Source organism: Polypterus senegalus, chromosome 1 (genome assembly GCF_016835505.1).
Source record: "Polypterus senegalus isolate Bchr_013 chromosome 1, ASM1683550v1, whole genome shotgun sequence".
NCBI classification, from domain to species: domain Eukaryota; kingdom Metazoa; phylum Chordata; class Cladistia; order Polypteriformes; family Polypteridae; genus Polypterus; species Polypterus senegalus.
Window position 1 is genome coordinate 137,615,024 of NC_053154.1, and position 23,158 is coordinate 137,638,181.

The 23,158-nt window shown below is 36.4% G+C and overlaps 1 protein-coding gene across 6 annotated transcripts in view; it reads right to left on the minus strand.

Annotated features, from left to right (window-relative positions):
• The window catches only part of LOC120532652 (inactive N-acetylated-alpha-linked acidic dipeptidase-like protein 2), a 2,009,486-nt gene that overhangs the window by 1,162,404 nt on the left and 823,924 nt on the right, over nt 1-23,158 (minus strand). For all 6 annotated transcript variants that reach the window (XM_039758865.1, XM_039758875.1, XM_039758892.1 and 3 more), the window contains one exon: nt 3,790-4,312. In XM_039758865.1, the coding sequence (XP_039614799.1) occupies nt 3,790-4,304 (515 nt within the window). In that variant the 5' untranslated portion in view covers nt 4,305-4,312. The remainder of the gene's footprint in view (nt 1-3,789; nt 4,313-23,158) is intronic.

Sequence of the window (23,158 nt, forward strand, 5' to 3'; positions counted from 1 at the left end):
TTGAATCTACATTCAATTTGTGATTCTGTGTGTAGTTACTTCATGATTTATGTATTAATTTTATAATTACATGATTTAATGTGACTAATACATTTACTGTATGCGATTAATTAGCTAATGTTTTTAATCGATTCCCAGCCCTAGCTTTATTTTAATATGCATTTTAAAATTGTGTACATAGAGCATCATTTTAATGATCCTTTACATTATTTTGCTTTCATTTATCATGGGTCCTTGATCAGGTACTGTGCTGCATGATGCTGCATGATAACTTAAAAAATAGTTTCTTTGTGTAAAAGTTTAACTAAAGTTCAATAAAATGATTAACGTTCATACATTTTATAAGCAAGAGGTTCACAGTACTACCTTAACAGCTCACAGCTCTTATACTAAATTGAAGATGCTGACTAGTGAAGTGTGTTTTATTTTTTCTTCATAGCTTTTGTAATTATTTTCATGTCCAATAATGAGGGGAGTAGCACCACAACATTCACAAAGGTTTAGGTCTGTGAACTTCAGTGTCAAAAACTGTGGTCAGTGTATTTGTTCTTATATAGTGTAGATTAATTTTTATTTTTGTAGCAACATTAAAAGTATTAATCACAGAGCATTTTACAGAGAAAACAAGGCTACAATATACTGCAGCAACTTGCATTTTGACAAAGAAGATATTGATCAAATTTGCAGACCTGAAACAAATAAATTATTACTAAACAAGCTCTGACATACACAGGAGAAATGGGTTGAGAAACCCTTGCTTACTTTTCCATATAGTACATTTTCCAATGATGCATATGCTGAGATTTTATAAATAAAAGAATTCTATAACAGAGGGATGGAAGCAACAGTGAGGTTGTATTCAAGCAGCAAGTACACAATGTAGAAAGAAATCTTAAGAATGAGATACTGGAGTGCGTATTATAGGATCGCTCTGATTCTGGACATTTTATTTTGAATACAATAAGTATATGCTATGTTTATTATCATATATAATAGTTGTTGATGTTAATGGGCACTTGCTGCTTTAACCTTCACAGGCACTGATTACGTTGCTTACAAGCTGGGCTGTTTTTTTCTGTTTATAGGCGTGTAGGTAGATTGATAGAGCTCAGCGTGGTATTGTATTTTGCTGTTTTATTTTTGTGTAAAAGGAAATTATGTGAGTGTTTAAAATGTTGCATCTGAAACCAAAGTATTTCTCTCTGTTTCTTCAAACTGGAGTGCTGATTGGGGTTTTGACTCTCCTACTGTAAGCATAAAGGAGTCTTTGTGTGATTTTTTTGTGTGTTGTTTTAGTATTTTAATTCACATTGGAGATGAATAACTTGCAAAATGAATCTAAACAGCCAAACACAAATATTGAAAATTAGCCCAAAAATGATATTCAGACACTTTGACCTGCAATATGAATGTAGCCTTAGTAGGCTGGAGCAGCACAGACAGGCAAATGCATCCAGTATGGATTTTTCATTTTAACCATCATTTTATACACCAAACAATGACCTAACCCCTCTGCAAACTGATAGCAACTACAATGATATATAATAGAGAAATGAACAGCAACACCATGTCCTGACAAGAGGTTTTGAAATACACATGTTCTGTTTTACTGATGCAAACTGCAGACATTGCGACATTTGAAATCTTTAAAATAAAAGTATTTTTTCACAATTTTTTTTACATTATAAAGCACTAAATGTGTATGTCATTTTTAAAGTTTATACATAACCTTTACTTTACAATGTATTATTTCGTAATGTTAAAAAAGTGCCACATGACGTGATTGCTTCATCACCTCATCACACGCAGAGCAAATGTACATGTGGTAAATACAGCCAGACAAAATAGTAATTTCAGCAATGTAAAATAAATTATAATAATATGTATTCATTTGCTTTACGACATCTCATGATAAATACTATTCACAGAAGACTTCCAGCTTTGCTGCCTTCTAATCCACAAAAGGCACAAGTCAGGTATTTCTGAAGCCTACAATAGGAAAGACATGTGATACCTTCCATTAATTCATTTACTTAAATAAATAGCCTCAACTCAATGTGTTTGTGCTGTGTTTTGTCTTACACTGCAGTTTTTATTTTAATTGAAATGTATCTTGGGGAAAAAGCCATATAAAATTCAGTAATACAATAGTCCATGTATTGTGAAAATCACTCAACCAGGCAGCCTTGCTATTCAAAACCATTAATTGCTTTTAGTCAAACCTGATAGGTTTTCCCATTTACAATAAATGAAACTGTGTTTATTGCAAGCTAAATCTGAGACGTTGTTTCAATTTTATGATAATGTAATCAATCTACAAAAATTGTTCTACAAAACTCCTTAACAGTTCAGGACAGCAGCAGACATTTAAATGAAACGCTGAAAACTTTATCAGATAAAAACATGAAAATATTGTAATATAATATAATGTTATAATCTGCACAAAGTTTGTGCTACCTAAGAAGTCTAAGTAATCCAAGTGAAAAGGTCTATTTTAAAAATTCTGGACTAGCTAAAATAATGACTGAGCGGACTTTACAGTTCAATGATTTAAAAAATGTCATTTCTGAAGTTTAGACCTGCCAAGACTGAGGGACAAATTCAATGGTTTATCCTAAAAGTATCTGTCAAATGGTGAACATGGTTGATATGGTGGCCAGTATTTCAAAAATAACTGCCAAGGTGCCCTTTGAGAACCAAAAGAAAGTGTTATGAAATCAATGGGTGGAAAAAAAAATGTATGTTAGAACAAAGTAGACATTGTGAGTTATTTTTTTCAATAGATAGACAGTTAGCAGATAAATAAAATATGGTATTCTAGTCAGTGGCTGTTTAAGACATTGGTATGCAGTGCACTTGGAAAATCTGAGACCACAATAAGTTGGTTTAGTCAGGACACTCCTTAAGATAATAAAGCACAACAAACTGTCAATAGATTTCTCCCAAAAATAGAGCATTTTGGGAAGAAGATTAATGTATTTAGTGCTGGCCCAAAAATTACAACACAACCTCATCAGTCCAAACATTGTTAATGTACAGTATAGTTCGTCTACTGGTAAACACTGTGAAACATTATGAGATATCAGTTTGGTAACCAAAAAATCCTATACAAATAAATAAGGACTTCAGAAAAATACAAACTTGCAGTCAACAATAAGTTCAATAGTATAACATACCTAGTTAAAAGCAATTACCATGTTTAACTGAGTAAGCAAGTTAAGATTATAACCTTCATGTCAGAAACTAACAACAGAAAACAAGAAAAAGTCTTTCAGTTCAAAATATCTTGTTGATCTCTAATCACCTAACTCTTTCAAAGAATTGTCAATGCAGGATTAGAAATTTCCAAAAGTGCTACTATTTGCTACGCTACAGTATTTGGCTATTTATTCCATATATCTACTGTTTTCTGTGTGAATACAACCTTTCTAACATTCATACCCTCTACCAAAATCTCTTTGAAATGCACAGTTTAAACTCTGCATCTACCACATTTATTTTCTTTATGATTTTGAGCATTTTTTTCATTTGCCAACTCTTTCATTTGTATACTTGACATAATGTACTATGTAAGTCAAACATCCTACCAGCAAACAATTAGGATTTCATTTAATCCAAATACTAATGCTTTGTATTAAAGAATCTACAGAGAAATGCAATACATGCATCTCAACAAACTTGTAGTTTCCTTTTTATCTTTTGGTTGAAATAAAAAAAGAAATCACAAACATTTTGCATTTCTGTAGCAAGTAAAACTCGGTTCCACAATGTTTTTAGTTTTGTACATACCTGAAATGCTGTCTAAGAGCTTCTGCAGTGACCTCCTGTGAAAATTTTTGGTAGACTTCACTGTTTGTTGTATAATCTCCAGAAATTTGGTTTGTTGAAGATGCACGGGCATCGCAATTGTTTTTTACATAATGACCAATTAAAAGGCCAAAAATAAAAAGGCTGCTGCCAGTGCAGATATATTTAATGAGTTTTCTACATTTCTTCTGGTTATTCTTTGGTGCTTGCCTTGTGTAATGTGACACATAATCTGGATCTTCCTGTAGTCGTTCAAATCTACCCTGTGGAGAAACTGAAGGCTGAATCCTTTCCAGGCCGAGTTCAGTGCTTTGAGATGAGTTTCCCAAATGGCCATGGTCTGCAGAGTCAAGCTGGTAGCAGTCCAGGCTGGGCTCTTCCAGTTCTTTCTCCATATCCCACTCCAGGTCTAAGGATGTGGCTTGAATATCATCAGTTTCTGGATCCTGAGCGTGCAGTGGCACTGAATGATCTCCAGTCACTTTTCTGTAAGCCATACTTTTTCCTGTAGCAGAGCACAAAGACAAAGACATTGAAATTAATCATTTAAAACATGTTGTTCAACTTCTAAAAGTGCCTCTTACTGCTTTATGACACCTTCCTTCATCCACTGGCAAATACAGAATGTTATAAGATTCCAAAGAAAAAATAGCTCACTAAGAAAAATAACAAAAATGACTGCTTAATTTAATTTTACTCCTAAACTGCTTTAGTGAAGTGTTAAAGAACACAGGGTCTGTTAATGTCCACTCTGAAAAGTGTGGATCCAAAGCCTGCCTACTCTATTTGCCACTTACAATATATTGCTTTTACTTTTACTCCAGAAGTGTACTCTGATCAGCATTTACTGTTCTATTGCTGGGCACACTCATGCACATGCACACACAAAGCCAATTTAGAATATAGAATTGACAATTTACCTTTCATATTTTCTGTGCTGTAGTGAGAAAAGTGGACAAGCTGGGGAAACACCTATATAGATATGGTACAAACTGTAACTTCTGCACTGTTTGTGGTCAGGGAGGAATTTAAATTTAAACTTAAAGACTATGCCACTCTAAAACTTAAATATAAAAACACACCAAACCACAAGATGTTTTCTTGACCTAATTTAGGCAGTATGGGTATGCTGTATAAACATTATATGAAGATCTTAAGCAAAGCATCGCCACGCGTCGCAGGTCAGCGGAAAGTAGAGCTAAACATCCATAGTAGCAGATTCCTACGAGACACCAAATTGAGAGTGTGTGCAAAGCAGCTGACGTGAAGTAGCTCCATAAGCGGATCATATTAGTCGTACTGTCAGTCATGATGGCCAGTTCTCTTTCTCTTACGTTGCATTTATCTAACACTGCTGTCAAACAGCATCAGCTCTAGATCCTAATTTTAAAACGCTTCCTTTTTGCATGAGGAGGAACTGTGCAGTTCATATTTTCGAAAACTGATTAATGTGACTGCCACACGTGAGTAACTTAAGATATGTGTAACTTGTAGAATTATGGAAAGACCCAAGTCTTCCCACCGTTTCTTTAATTTCCACTAATTCAAAATTATTGTAAATGTTCAATAGGGGAAGAAATTGGATAGCAGTTTAGTTCAAGGGTGTCCACACTGAGATTCATTACACACGAATGGTTATTGAATAACATTTATTATTTAAGATTTGATTATTGTATAGTAATATTATTTGCAAGATGATATAGATGTTTTACAAAGTAGATGCCATTGCACTATATTAAAACAAGGAGCTTCCCATAATATGTATGGACTTTGATGAGGTGATACATGCTAGTAAAATTACGGTGAATATTCAATGTGTGCAGTGCTGTGAAAAATTTTTTTTAAGAACAATGCTATTCTTTTCCACATCTTCCAAATACTGATGTTAAATGTTCATTACTAATCAAGCATTTTTACTTAAATGTCATTCCATGCTTATGCATAAGTTATGAAGACACTATGTAGATGCCCTTCAAATAAAGTGCTACTGGAATTTGTCACATTATATTAATATTCTCTGTTATTATCTGGCATTTGAATCATGGCAACTAGACTTCTTGCTTATTAGATAGATACGTCTCACTGCTCATCCAAGCAGCTTTGTCAGTCTCAGGAATGCAGTTAGAGACCACAGTTTTATCCTTCAGGTTAGTTTCACTTCACACCTGCCCTGATTAGGCTCATTGAGTAAAACAAAGGAAGGGGGAGGTGTGGGTAGATGTAACCGTCACACCTTTTGACAGCCCATCCTACCCCCATAGAATGGGTCATTAAGAGTGGTCCACCTGATGGAGGTGTGAATTGGGCCTGATTTTCCTGGGGATGGATGAAAGGGCAGCATGATAAAATGAAGACAGGTTATGCCTAAGGCCCCCACCTCTGTTGAGTGAGGGGTTGTTGATTTGAACATGCAAAGTTTCCCTCACCCCTCTCTTAAATCACTTGGGGGTCACCCCTCAGACTGACGAAGCTGCTTGGATGAGCAGTGAAACATATCTACCTAAGAAGAAAGAAGTCCAGTTGCCATGACTCAGCTACCAGATAATTTCACCTGGATGACTGAGAATCTTTACTGACATTCTCTATTATTAATATTCTATATGCATGATTATATAATCTCTAAAAAATGCCACCACTTCAAATATATCAGTGCATGCTAATTCAGTCAAGATATAATCAATATCGAGTCAAATCGGGGCATTGTGAATCAGCATCAGATCGAATCAGGACATCAGTGCCAATATCCAGATACACTAATAATAGTGACTACTATATACAGAATGTAAAAAGAATTATAATGAAACAGCATTAATAAAGAGCAAAGTGATTGAGTTTCACAGGACTGTGGGATTTTCCTCTTTCTTTTTCTAATCATATGCCATCTTCCTTAAAGCAAATCTTATATTTACATTTATTTGATTAGCAGACACTTTTTTTCAAAGTGACTTACAAACTCAACATAATCGAGTAACAACAGTCCAAGGAATGTTTTGAAAACTTGTAGCAGGACAGATTACAAAAATTGATCCCCACAAGTGAAGAGCAGTAAAGATAGCATAACAAAAAAATTATAATTAAAAATATGACAGATATCCAGAAAGCAAAAATACATTCATTAACAACTTTACAGATATTCATAGAACAGCAGGGTTTTCATTCGCTTCTTAAACGCATTGAGGGAGTCAGCAGTTCTGATGGAGCTGGGTAGCTCATTCCACCAACTAGCAACTACCTATGAAAAGAGTCAGGATTGAGATTTGACACCACGCAGGGGAGGTATCACCAGGCACTTCTCACTGACAAACCTGAGTGGGAGACAAGGAGGATAGCAACTCACCAGTGTCTCCATAAACACAGTGTTGACCCAGACCATCTGAGAGCTGTCTCGATTATATCAAGGTCAAAGATGTTGGCTAGAGGGATCTCATAGATGACCGTGTCAAAGGCAGAGGAGAGACCTTGAAGAATCAGGACTAATGACATGTTAGTAGTTCTAGTAATCTGGATTTTGGATAGATCGACTTTTCTTTGATTTCACTTTTTTTTTGCTAGCCATATACAAACTAAACAATAGATTCATGTAGATTGTCTGTTATGTTTTCTTAATACAAAATTTGATAATGAATAACTAGTACTGGGTTAATAGTTGTTAAGGAATATAAAAAAAAACCTGTACTGCACACAATACAAACTTATTCCTTTAATTGTGACAAAGAAAACACAAAAAAAAAGTAAATTACTGAATGGTAAAAATGTCTATATGCTATAACGTTTGATCACATCCATCAGTATTTTAATAAGAAAAGTTCAAAAAATGTGGGTGGAGTTAAAGTAATGGCAGGTAAATGGAGGAGAGGGAAGAAGTTGGGAGTATCCGCTGATACAGCATTGCCTCACCTACTGCACGATGAACCACCTGGATTGGGACCCAAGTGCAGTGTGTGACACTCAGCACCACACTGGAACAGTGTGGCATTTTCCTATAGTGGCTGGAGTGCCAATCCTGCCACCAACTCCCAAGTTATCCCTATAAATTAGAGGCCCTACTTGCAGGGCTGGATGCAGGTTAATGTCAGGTAAATTGGGAAAAAATTAAAATCTACCACAAAATGAAACAATATGTCTGAGTCAGGTCTCAATAAAGCAGTTCATAAAATTAACTGATGCATATATAACTTACCCATGTAAGGTAAATTCCATAAATATATTTTAACATTTATAAGTAACTAGCAAAATACCCGCGCTTCAGCGGAGAAGTAGTGTGTTAAAGAAGTTATGAAAAAGAAAAGGAAAAATTAAAAAAATAACGTAACTTGATTGTTAATGTAATTGTTTTGTCATTGATATGAGTGTTGTTGTCATATCTATCTATCTATACACATATATATATATAGATATCAAAATACCCGTGCTTGGCAGCGGAGAAGTAAATAGAAAAGGAAACATTTTAATACTAACGTAACATAATTGACAATGTAATTGTTTTGTCATTGTCATTAGTGTTGCTGGCATATATATATATATATATATATATATATATATATATATATATACATACACACAGACACACATTTATAAACATATATATATACACATCATATATATATATACATATACACATATACAAATATAGACATATATATATATATATATATACATATATACATATATATATACACAGTATATATATATATATATATATATATATATATATATATATATATATATATAGACACATACATATATATATATATATATATAGCAAAATACCTGCACTGTAGTGTGTTAAAGAAGCAATGAAAGAGAAAAGGAAACATTTTTGAAAATAACGTAACATGATTGTCAATGTAATTGTTTTGTCACTGTTATGAGTGATGAGTGTTGCTGTCATATATATATATATATGTATATATATACATATATATACATATATATACACACACACACATATAAACATATATATATATACATATCTATACATATATACATTTACACATATACACATATATATACAGTATACACATACACATATATATTACTCAGCAAAAAAGAAACGTCCTCTGATTTTTAACTGTTTTTACTTTCAGTAAACTTAATGTGTAAATATTTGTATGAACACTATAAGAGTCAACACCATAAGACATAAACTAAAAATTTTTCACAATATGTCCCTAAATGAAGGGAGGCTCAAAATCAAAAGTACCAGTCAGTATCTGGTGTGGCCACCAGCTGCTTGAAGTACTGCAGTGCATCTCCTCCTCATGGACTGGACCAGATTTGTCAGTTCTTGCTGTGAGATGTTACCCCACTCTTCCACCAAGGCACCTGCACGTTTCTGGACATTTCTGGGGGGAATGGCCCTAGCCATCGATCCAAATTGATCCCGCTCCAGGGTACAGGCCTCGGTGTAACGCTCATTCCTTCGACGATAAACACGAATCCGTCCATCACCCCTGGTGAGACAAAACCGTGACTCATCAGTAAAGAGTACTTTTTGCCACTCCTGTCTGGTCCAGCGAAGGTGGGTTTGTGCCCATAGGCGGCGTTGTTGCTGGTGATGTCTGGTAAGGACCTGCCTTACAACAGGCCTACAAGCCCGCAGTCCAGCCTCTCTCACCCTATTACGGACAGTCTGAGCACTGATGGAGGGATTGTGTGTTCCTGGTGTGACTCGGGCAGTTGTTGTGGCCATCCTGTACCTGTCACGCAGGTGTGATATTCGGATGTACCGATCCTGTGCAGGTGTTGTTACACGTGGTCTTCCACCGCGAGGATGATCAGCTGTCCTTCCTGTCTCCCTATAGCGCTGTCTTAGGCGTCTCACAGTGCGGACATGGCAATTTATTGCCCTAGCCACATCAGCAGTCCTCATGCCTCCCTGCAGCATGCCTAATGCACGTTCATGCAGATGAGCAGGGACCCTGGGCATCTTTCTTTGGGTGTTTTTCACAGTCGGTAGACAAGTCTCTTTAGTGTCCTGCGTTTTTAGAACTGTGACCTTAAATGCCTACTTTCTGTAAGCTGTTAAGGTCTTAACGACCATTCCACAGGTGCATGTTAATTAATTGATTATGGTTAAATGAACATGCATGGAAAACATTGTTTAAACCCTTTACAATGAAGATCTGTAAAGTTATTTGGATTTTTAAAACATTATTGTTGAAATACACAGTCCTGAAAAAGGGACGTTTCTTTTTTTGCTGAGTATACATACATATATACACATACATCCACATATATATACATATACAGTAATCCCTCGCTATATCGTGCTTCGACTTTCGCGGCTTCACTCCATCGCGGATTTTAAATGTAAGCATATCTAAATATATATCACGGATTTTTCGCTGGTTCACGGATTTCTGCGGACAATGGGTCTTTTAATTTAAAGTACATGCTTCCTCAGTTTGTTTGCCCAGTTGATTTCATACAAGGGACGCTATTGGCGGATGGCTTAGAAGCTACCCGATCAGAGCATGTATTACATATTAACTAAAACTCCTAAATGATATACGATGTGCTTCCCCCGAGCGGATTGTTTGCTTTTCTTGGTCTTTCTCTGACATTCTCTGCGCCTGACGGAGGGGGTGTGAGCAGAGGGGCTGTTTGCCTAGAAGATATGGACGCTACTCTAAGAAATGCTGCTTTATCGTGGTGGCCCAAAAGCACGTATTGATTTTTTGATAGTTTGCTTTAATCTCGCTCTCTCTCTCTGACGTTCTCTGCACCTGACGGAGGAGATGTGAGCAGAGGGGCTGTTTGCACAGAGGCTGTTTGTTTAGAAGATTCGGAGGCTACTCTAAAAAATGATGAAAGACTACCTTCACATTGCTCCCTTCTTTGCGGCTGCTTTATCGCGGTGCTCATATTTAAAAGCCCAACAGCATGTATTGATTTTTTGATTGTTTGTTTTTCTGTCACGCTCTCTCTATCTCTCGGACATTCTCTGCTCCTGACGGTGCTCGTTTGAAGAGAAGATACGTTTGCATTCTTTTAATTGTGAGAAAGAACTGTCATCTCTGTCTTGTCATGGAGCACAGTTTAAACTTTTGACTAAAGGGCGTTATTTCATGTCTAGAGGGCTCTAATAATGTTAACAGGGTGGGAGAGTTTATAAGAGCTAAAAATATATAAAAATAACCATACAAACATATGGTTTCTACTTCGTGGATTTTCACCTATCGCGGGGGGGTCTGGAACGCAACCCCCGCGATCGAGGAGGGATTACTGTATATATATCTACATATACACACATACATATACATACACACACATATATACACACAAATACATATATATATACATACACACATATATATATAAACATATATATATATATACACACACACACAACTATCGTATATGTTCAAGTTCTATTTAAATTTTAAATAGAAGGAATTTTTATTTAGTCGACAGAATATTATTTCGGAATAAATCAACTCAAACCTTAAATAAGTTATAATATTTTGCTCTCCATAAAAATATATCCTGTCTAAATTATACAAGTTAGAAATAAAGTAAACGTTAAAAGAACAAACATTCAAATTTCTTTACTCTTATGTAATTTTATATAAAAAATAAACTTAAATTTTAAATATCCCAAAAGATTTTGCTCTCCATAAAAATATATCCTGTCAAAATTATACAAATTCAAATATGAACATGGTGCATAACAAAACCTGGAAATATAAATAAAATTTGTTCTTTTCAGCAATAACAATTTAAATCATTCAGTTGTCTTTGCTCTTATGTCATTTTATCAGATTTGGACGCCTGGCATCTTTTTTTGGAAACAAGTTCGTTTATCTTTGGTGTGAGGTTCTGTGTTGTGGAGATTGTCAAGATGGACTGCAGGTGCTCATCAGTGAGGCGACTCCTGTGTGCCGTTTTGTTAGTCTTCATGACTGAGAAGAGCTTCTCACACAGATATGTGGTACCAAACATGCACAAGGTTCGAGCCGCATGTAGACGGAGCTGGGGCATTTTTGCAGGAATGGAGTGAATAAACTGTGTGGGCCGTGCAGTATCGTACTTTGCCTTCAGTGTGCCATTACACTGCAGCTCAATCACCTCCATCTGAATCTGCACAGGTGCAGTTTCCACATCGACAGCAAATGGGTTGCGAAACAACTCAAAATCCTTTTTTTGTTCTTCAAAGTCACCAAAGCGCCGCGAACTCAGTGTGCAGTGCGCCAGTTTATCAGCAAAGTGCGTATTTGGGAACACCGTTGTGCCGACTTGGTTCAACATTACTTGGCAACAGGGAAAGTGGGGCAAGTTGCACTGGTGCATTTGTGTCTCCCATAAAAGTAGCTTCACTTGAAATCACTTTGTGATTTTGCACGGGTAAAAACGTCTGCTGAAGTGTCAGATTCTTCTTTAACTCTTCTGCTTTCTGTATCTTGTGCATTGCATTTCAGGTTATCTTGATGTTTTGTCTCATAGTGCCGTCTTAGATTAAATTCTGTAATTACAGCCACATTAGCTCCACAAATGAGACACACGGGTTTACCGGCAATGTCAGTAAACATATACTCAGCCTCCCATCGGTTTTTAAAGGCTCTGTGTTCAGAATCACCTTTTCTCTTCGGCATTGTGTGGGCTAGCTTCGCAATAACTTGCAGCATCATAAGCTAGACTTGATTAACGCGGTAAGTGTTCGGCAAGGCAGCTGAAGCGCTGCATTATGGGATCTGTAGTTTATTGTGTTACCAGCGCTTCATATCCCCGGGCCATTAATAACAATAATATATAAAATTATCTTGCGGGCCGGATATAATTACATGCCAGGCCGGATGTGGCATGCGGGCCTTGAGTTTCAATCAATCAATCAATCAACATTTATTTCTGTAGCACATATTCATACAAAAAAATGTAGCTCAAAGTGCTTTACAAAATGAATAGAAAAATAGAAGACACAATAAAAAATAAACATAAGTCAACATTAATTAACATAGAATGAGTAAGGTCCGATGGCCAGGGTGGACAGAAAAAACAAAAAAAAAACTCTGAGTTTGACACATATGGACTAAATAGAACTTGAAAAGAAATATTTTTTCGAATGTGATCGCGCAATTCAGATCGAGTTGACGCGCACTACAGTACATCGAGCCCACGTGCTATTGTGGTTTTGCCTGCGTGCCTCAATAAGTCATCCTCCCCTCGCTCTTACTTTTTTACCGTTCATGTAATGAATACACTGAGTATGGCTTTACCAAAACAATCATTGATCGCGAATAAAGTATCCATTATTCATAAAGCTTCAATTGGTGATCTGTCTTTCTGCGTTAACCGCATATTTTTTCATACGTCTCAAACCAAGGGGATGCGAGGCTAAAATGAATTGGGAAGCGCGCGTACATACTCAGTGCATCCCCTCTCGGGAATCGAACCTCGGAAGCCGACGCTAGAGGCGAAACCTCTACTATTGCGCCACGGCGTGTGGTTTGTCTATTTGAGCGTAGCATTGTAATTCATTTTTTGTTCAGCACTCTTTGGAACTGTTGCTTTTTGTCTGCGCACTGCGTCAGTTCATGACGGAGGTTTTATATGTCACTCACTCGCTTCTAATTGTTTCGCTGCCTTCTTAATTATATAATGCATGTTTTCTTTAGCGCTTTTTGTAGCTCTTCCTGGTTTTTTACGTAATGCGTGATTACGTGGGAGGCGTGATGATATCACACGAAACTCCGCCCCCCACAACTTTCGCGCTCAACTCCATTACAGTAAATGGAGAAAAATAGCTTCTAGTTATGACCATTACGCGTAGAATTTCGAAATGAAACCTGCCCAACTTTTGTAAGTAAGCTGTAAGGAATGAGCCTGTTAAATTTCAGCCTTCTAGCTACACGGGAACTTGGAGAATTAGTGATGAGTTAGTGAGTCAGTGAGTAAGTGAGTGAGTGAGTCAGTGAGGGCTTTGCCTTTTATTAGTATAGATTTACTCTTAAAAGAGTTTGTATTCACTTTTCACATTAATTTAAAGTACTCAAAATATACTCTACCTGATTTTTTCAAAGACATGTCACCTTCTTTCTATGACAGATATGAAAAATAATTCTCATTTGTACAAAAAGCTACAATTTAATCAATGTATCACCAAAGGCAATTTTTATTTATTACATTTTACAATATATTTAAAAAAAAAAGATCAGCATGAAGACTTGCATGATAGTTACATTTCACATAAATATGATTTTAGTTCAGCTAAATTTATACAAATGAATTTTAATTTTTTTAAGTTGCAAATCGTGGTAAAAACGTTTAGAAGAATTATCTTAAAAAGGTATAACTTCAGAAATAAAAGTAAACAACTGGAAACAAAATGCAGTGGTTCTTATTTTTCTGAGTGCATTGATAAGACTTAGTTTTCACCTCATACGGTATATGACAGCTGACATTCCATCATCGAAACATCAGCAATTTAACGCTTTTCAGCTCTCCGACAGAACCATCAATTAGGATGAAATGCAGATATAGTGTTTAACCTTTCAAAATGATGGATGCCTGAGTGACATCTGCAATGATATCACCTTAGTTTGCTGCATAGTTAGGTTTCAAAATGTTTAAATTAGATTAATAACTAGCACTTTTACTATGGAGATGTCTTGGAATATGGGGCAAAAATATTTACTTTGACAATTTAAAAAATAAAAATAATAAACATAATGGACTAGGCCTGGAGCAAATAAAATCTGAATTTTAAAAAAGACAGACTTTTGAGGTGGAGAACCAGTTTTGCATCATCTGTTGGTGAATCTCAGAAGAGAAAGCCATTTGATACACTATTTGGTATGTAGAGAATCAACACACAGTGGAGTGTGTAATAAAAACTGAAACAAGAGTTTTAACACTATATTATGCATTCCAATCTAGTTTAAATTTGATAGATAAATCATGGAAGTATCAGTAGCCTTCTCATCTGCAAAGTTAATAAAGTCTTTACAAAGGAGATCCATGGCACTATAGTAATGCTCTGAAATCAGTTCTTCATCTGCTAATCTCTGATCTTTGTTTAATGAGATATTGTTCACAATTGCTGATAATTACCATAATTTTGTGATCATATTGAATGCTGATGTAGTTTCACTCGATTTTTGTTTCTTTCTTTTTTTTGCAGTATCTGCCTCAAGTCTAGGAATTTTCACTACTTCAAATTCTTTTGTCATTTGTCTATGTCGCACACTTTCTCATTTTTTACATTTGTGCCCATTGTGTGTTTTACTGCAGCTTCCTTTTCAAATCTTACCCTTCACTGTTCTGGTGATTCATTTTATTTAGTTTTACATACTCTCTCTGCAGTGCTTTTTTGTCTTTATTCATATTTGACATCACTAATTACTTATATATGCTTGACATTTTATTTAGAGTGCTAATTTAAAAGCACTTTTACTTGAAATCTAGCCAAAATGATTTTAACAAGAAGAAACTTCCTTTAATTGTAGCTGCCACATGAACAGAAATCAACTTACATTATAAAGATAGATATTTTCAATTTGAATTTTTAATTCAATATTTTATAGTGTCAGTTTGTCTATTGTCTCAGTCATATAGCATTTGGTATAGAATTCCCAATCACAGTGCTAATCTTTGGATGCCATTATTATGGAAACTAAAGATGCCTGAGGATTATCTTGAGCACATTTCAAACCAGGAGGGGGATGAAGTACAAATAAGCCATGGTCAGAACAAGCAAAAATGTGGAAATAGAAACTTAAAGGACAATGTGAAATTGAAAGTGAAATGCAGAAATGAGATTGTAACTTGAACATAAATCTTACCACTAAGGCCTGGTTATTTGAAACTTAGCAATAAATAAGAACAGGGAATGGTTTATCTTCTCTGAACTCTGTCTAATGACCCTAATTTTAAAACAATGCAAAGACTCCACTAATTGTAATAGCTATTGTCATATATCTTTAATGAACACTGACAAAAAATTATTGAAAACATCGGTGTCAGATGCGGGGGTGGGGTGTGTTTGGGCTCGTGAACGCGGCTGAGATAATAAAACTGACTAAAAAAAAAAAACAAAGCTAACCTTTACAAGTATCATAAATTGCACCGGCTGTTACAGACTGAAATCAAGTGCATGTTTTTATTCTAAAATAGTAAGACTAAGAGCAGTTTACTTCTCAAAACAGAGTGGTGCAGGATCAAACTCACGACCTTTTGATTTCCAGTCGGCAGCTGATTCTTTTGCGCCACGGAGGCAGTCATAATAAAGGGTGTCAATGTCGCATGTTAAGGCGGGTTTTTGTTTCTGCAGTTATATTTTTGAATAAAAGCGCAATTGTTGTGTTAGATTTGTACCTTTTTTGAAAATATTTGTTTGATACTTCAGGCTTCATACATTATATAGTTTATGCCTACATTTTATCATCTACTACTAGAATATAAAAAACGTTTCTGTTTTAACAATGTGCTTACACAGATTACTGTAGAAACGGAACAGACATGAAATGCGTGTGTTCCAAACAACAATCTATTATTTCCACTGTAAAACTCCACTTCACTCCCAGAAAATCAATCAAAGCATGAGCTGGGAGAAGTTTGTCCATGTTCTAAGTCGGTGGGGGGATGGAATAGCCGGCTGCTTGCAGCCTGATTTTTATCAGCACATTTAGATGACAAAAGACGCTGGTGGAGAGCTGTGAACGATTTTAAGAAGCGATTTAAGGTGGGACGGATTTACGAGTTTTTTCGTAGGCTCTGGTAATTCTAGTGTTAAGCTACTGACACGATGACTACAGCTGACAATATATGTTAATCCATCCTGATCAAGGAGGCCACATATGCTCTTGCCATACATCTGACAATAAACAAAATGGTCTCTTCGAAATGCTAATTTTACATTGAATGCTGAAAAAGGCCTTTGAACAAATGAGATGAAAATCTTTGGTAGGAGGTCCTGAGGGCTATTGGCCTAGATGATAATTTGATTATTTTGATCAAAACTATTTACTCCTACCCATCGGCCCAAATTCTAACTAATTCCAGTGTTTTGTGGCCACTACAAATTTCCAAAGGTGCTAGGCAGTGTTGTCCTTTAATCCCCTTTACTTTTCAATCTATCATTCAAGCTTCTTGCAGCTGTTTTAAGGGCACACAAGTTGATCACGGCAGTTGTTTTGCATGGCTCCTCCATTAAAATATCTTTATTTGCAGATGGTATACAGTATTACTTTTTTGAGGTAATGCTCCATTGGAACGTATTTAACTTATCTTACTTATCTTAAGTATAGTTAATGGCTATAAATCTTTGTCAACAAATAATATCAGTTGGGCAAAACCTCCACCTATACTCTTCATGCCAGAATTGTATATTTTTTCTCTCCATTCGGATGGCCATTTAAATGTATTATGTAGGCACTAACATTTATTATTCCTTATTAAACATAGTTACATCTGACTATCTGCAGATTTTTAAAAAGTGCAGAAATCTCTTGCATTCTTGTCACTTCTTCCCCTGTTATTGAAATCATGGTTGGTAGTTATTAAAATGAACATTTTATATATTTTAGTTTAACTTTTTATTTGCAATACTGCCTAGTCCACCCCCTATAAATTGTTGGCCTAATATTAAGTCTCTGCCATCCCACATTTTATGAAATAAAAATAGATGTGCCATAATATTCTGACTAGGAATAGAACTGAGGGCAGATTCTATCTACCTAATCTAGAGAATTCCCATTGGATTTTTACTTCAAGACCAATCTGGACCTGGCTTGCTCATACTGATTATCCCTCCCTATGTTAATGAATTCAGCATTGTATTGTAAAGAGTAAAAACAGCTTGGACCTTGCTATTTATAACATTTTCTCACCCTAGTCTTTCATAATTAAGCTTCATGCATTAGTGGCAATCACATTTCCTATCTTCTTCTTCATGTTGTGGCAATTCAGAATGTGAGGCTGCAGTGAAACAGGCTTTGTTGTGTCAGCAGGCTGAAGAGGATTTGAAGATCTAGAAGATGAATGAAAAACAGACCAGGACCGACATTGCTCACCCCTGTTCTAAATAATTACGTCATACTAACTGTGTCCCATTTCTTATGTCTCTTTTTGAGGAAGAGAGTGAGCATTTTAACAATGCAAGCTTTACTGATCAATAATGTGTGTTGTGGTGAAACTTTGAAGGCAATAAACGAAATGGCATTGTTGAAAAGACACATTTATTACAAAACCATATTGGATATTACAAAGGGTCAGAGAGAATTTGACTAAATTAAGTGCTTTCTAAGTAAGATTAACAGTGAAGCCAAGCAACCAACACTTTCATCATCAGCATATAATTAACAAAATTAAGATAATATGATACAAAATGGCCTTAGCGAATTAATACATTTATATTTAGCTCTAAGAAGTATGCATTGTGGACGCTAGAGGTCGCTGTTGCCCCGTTGAACCCAGCAGACAGACATCCAGGACACACTTGTAAAAGCACCAAGAAGATTCTTTAATAATATTCTTCAATAATAGTGCACAAAGCACCACACACTCCACAATTCTCAAATAAATCAATAATTAATAATACAAATAAACAATAACCAATCCTCCACTTCCAGCAGCTCTGTCACACTCCCTACCAACTTCGGCTCGACCTGATGGGTTTCCCACAGTCCTTTTATAGTTCATGACGTAGAAGTATACTCCTTCTCTGGGTCAAACGCTACATCGTCTTTCCTCAAGTATCCCGAAAGTACTGCGGGCTTCCGTCCTTGTGACTCTGAAGTACTTCCGGGTTAGTATAACAGTAATATTCCTCACGGTGGTGTAGTGGTAGTGCTGCTGTCTCACAGTAAGGAGACCTGGGTTCGCTTCCCAGGTCCTCCCTGCGTGGAGTTTACATGTTCTCCCCGTGTCTGCGTGGGTTTCCACCAGGCACTCCGGTTTCCTCCCACAGTCCAAAGACCTGCAGGTTAGGTGGATTGGCGATTCTAAATTGGCCCTAGTGTGTGTTTGTGTGTGTCCTGTGGTGGGTTGGCACCCTGCCCATGATTAGTTCTTGCCCTGTGTTGGCTGGGATTGGCTCCAGCAGACCCCCGTGACCCTGTGTTTGGATTCAGCGGGTTAGAAAAATGGATGGATGGATTCTCCAGGTTCTTGGTGAGCTCCCCCTGGCGGCACCCACGGCACCCAACAGGGCTGAAGAAACAGACTCCATGTCCCATGCTGCCCTGAGGGAATCCGGGGAACCATTTCCATCCAGGGGAGCTGCCATCTAGTGTCCCAGGGGATGTAGTGCCCTGAAAAGGCTATTCATCCTGTTTCTTTCAGTTGAGGGACGTCCTGGCCAAACTGAAACGCTGGCCGTCCATCACAGCATATTCTTGGATACTGTTCTCCAGATGGTGTTTCTTAGTGTCGCATTAATGTCACAATAAGTGATGATCTAGACCACGTCCCTAGCTACGGCTCATGCAATGCAGCAGCAAGTTTGAGAAAACTGTGGCACTCACATGGAAAACAAGATGGTGTTGCAGCAAACCAAAATAACATAATGATGAATAATCATAACTTTTTCCCTGAAGATAAAAATGAGAAACTAATAACACAATTGTGTTCTCTGACCTTGAAAACTATCAAAAATTCACAAAATACAACCAGAAGAAATGTATTTAACATACAAAATATAATTTATCATAATACAATTTAGTTTATAAAACAATAAATTTATGCTGACTTTATCATCACTTTCAGATTAATTGTACAACATGAACTGTTTTCATTAACAAGTTGTATATGCATATCTAGGCACAGCTGAAATTTTTGATACTATAGGAACTGTATATGGTCACTCTGGAATGAAATGTAACTTTGAAATGACAGTTGCTATGAAATAAGATACATAATATTTGGATTAGTCACTTGATTGATTACAAAACAATCAAATTTCATATTATGATTACAGCTATTAACAGAAAAGATAGCATTAGCATGTTTAAAGGTTCACACAGTCCAACGGTAAAAAGAAAATCAATTGTAATATAAGAAATAACCATTGAACACTGCATCTCAGGTTGTCTAATTTAAGTGTTTGACAGTTAAGTTTCTGTGGTGAACGTTAATAGCTAATTTTCATTTCAAGCAATTTTTAAATCACAGGTCACTTCTCTACGGTTCTAGATTGCCTGCATCCAATTGTCAGACAAGCCACATTCTGTGTGGAGCCTGTACATTCCCTTCATGTTTGCTTTCTGAAATGGACTCAGTAGGTGTCAAAATGGTGAATAAAGTTATAATGTGGTATAATGCTAAACAGCAAATCTACAAAAGCAAAAGAATATACAGTACAGCATACTTTGAATGCTTACCACTAAGGGCAATGATATTGTTTTCATACAATATTAAAAAAACAGAAAATGATATTTCAGACAAATTGTCTTGTAATATAGGGAAGCATTTAACAAGAAAAATACTTAAGTCATTATGAGACAGTGATATTTAAAGACCAATGGCTCAAAAATTAAGTCTTAATGATTTTTAATCCATCCGAAAGCATCTTAAAATTACTTGCTCAGTCAATGAAAGATCCTGCTTCAAGTAATTAGATTCTTTTCTATTGTCCATTTCATCAGTTCCCCATCATGGTAGAAATACAATGAGAATAAAAGACTTATTTGGGACTTATCTGAATTGCTTTTTAAATGTGGGAAAGCTTGAAATCTCATTTCATCAGAAAATGTCTGGTCAGTAATTGAATAAGAAACTAATGATTATTAAAAGTTGCTCTTGTTGCATCAATTTTAAAAGCATAGTGTTACTTTGTTTCTCTTTTTGGCCCTTAAGAGAGTAAAAATACATTGAGGTTCAAAACGATTGCAGACTCACAAGCACAAAAATATAATAGTTCAGCTATTTGACTTATTTTTTAACCTGCATCTTCTAATTCAGGAATGTTGGAAGCTGATGTCCATCAATACAACATTTGATGCAGGGCAGTAATTCAGGGCACACTAACGTACAAACACATAATCTGTACTAATAAAAGGCAAAGCCCTCACTGACTCACTCACTCACTCACTCACTCACTCATCACTAATTCTCCAACTTCCCGTGTAGGTAGAAGGCTGAAATTTGGCAGGCTCATTCCTTACAGCTTACTTACAAAAGTTAAGCAGGTTTCATTGCGAAATTCTACGTGTAACGGTCATAATAGTTGACAACGTTCGCCAGGTTGAACTTCCTTATTTATGGCCCCATCTTCACGAAATTTGGTAGGCGGCTTCCCTGCGCTAACCGAAACCAATGTACGTATTTATTTCGGTGGTATGATGCCACTGTCAGCCGCCATATTGAACTTTTCAATGGTCTTTGTTACTTATGGGCCCATCTTCAAGAAATTTGGTACAAGGGTTCCCAACGCTAACTAAATCCTACTTACGTACATATATACGTTCATAGCCTGCAGCTTGGTCACCGTGTGAGGCGGCATTGGGTCCCCCACCCCAACGCCTCCCACGTTGTTGGCTGCCTGCCTATATAAAGCCGTCCGTCACTCCAGTCTCTACATTCCCTTCCTTGCTTCGCCACGGGATTCACGTCTCCCTGCTGATAACTACAGCCTTTTTATTTAATCCACGGCTTCTCCGCTGTTTTATTGTTCATTTATTACGATTATAGTTGTTGTGTAGGTATTTTAGACTTACTTTACATTGTTCAGGTACACATTTCCTTTATCATTCCAACCGTACCCCCATTAACATGTCTATCGAGGTGATCACCATCGATCAAAGAACTGTCACTTACCGAGTGGTTTCCATGCCCGGAGATGGCACCTGCCTTTTCCATTCTCTTTGTTACATATTGCACGGCCATATCAGGCTCACTCTTGATATCCGGAGGAACAGTGTGTCTTATGTATTGAATGACTGGGACAGGTTCAAGGTGTGGACTGATGATGGTACCGGAGATAATTATACTACACAGGGGCACTATAAGAGTGAAATGCTTAAGCCCTTCACCTATGGTTCTGCATGTGAGTTGATGGCGGCCGCTGAATTGTTCGGTTGTCGCTTTCAAGTGTACCGAAATGGCCAAATATTTTACACCTTTCGACACCCGCCAATGCCTCTTAAACATCTTAGATTCACAGGTGACGATTTTAGTAGTGGACACTTTGATGTTTATGAATATTTAAACTCTCAAAAGCTGGATGTGAAGTTATCGATAAAACCGGTTGTATACTTCCAACGTTTGACAGATGCCGAATGTCTCTTCAACACAAGTCCTACAAATACTGTCGTAATTGAAACAAACCATGAAACTCAAACCGATTATGACAGCAGCAATACAAGCTGTGAGATCTGAAACAAGATTACTGTTCACATGGCCAACTGTACGTTGCATGCTCAAGAGTAAGCTCAGCGCACAGCTTGGTCATATTACAACCGGAGGGCCGAACTCACAATGTGGTATACAAAGATCCTTAACAAATAATTATTGGTATATTTTCTCAGTTTAAAAAGGTTTAATTTTCTTCTTAATAAAAATTTGAAGGCAGTACTTTGCCGCTGCGAAGCGCGGGTATTTTGCTAGTAACTAATATAATTCAGATCTACCAGTCAATGATCTTCAAATGCCCTAGCTTGTGACTGGAAACCTAGAGCTGCAGGAGAGAAGCCTTGTGGAAACCAGGAGAGCTCGACATTCAATCCCAGAAGTACAAAGCTGTGAGTTGATCTTGCTAATCTCGACACTATGTACCTTTAAATAAATAAAAAATGCAGTAGCATGTCTCTTTCTATACATGAATATATTGTTTTAATCCTGAATTGGACAGTAGCCATTGAAAACATGTTATCTGAGATAGACTAAGAATCCTTTTATCACTGTTCTGAAGTTGAGAAAGTTAAAAAGGTAGGAAAAGTTAACAAATTACTTTACAGTAGGGTAAACAGCAATGCACATTACAATACATGACAATTTACTTTCTTTTAAGTAAATTAATTTATATATACTGTACTCATGAAACATACAAAATCAATATCTTATATTAAAAATTTTAGCAGTAAAATATGACTAGAGCTGAATTTGGAAGGGCACATTCTGGTAATTTACAAGAAGATATACACACATATGGTACATGCCACCCTGGGACTATGGGTTGATTTGTTTTTCAAAAGTGTTGGTGGTAAATGTAATTTAAACTGCAGTTTCATGTTCAGAGCACATTATTTAACATTGTCAATCATCTTTTAACATAAAAATGATCACAGTAAATACTGCCTTTGACAAAATGATAGTAATACATAAATAATCTTTATTATAAATTAAAAAGAAAGAGTTGCCATTAGTTAGAGAGTGGCAAATCTGTAAAAGGTCATGTGGGCGTAAAATGAAATGAAAA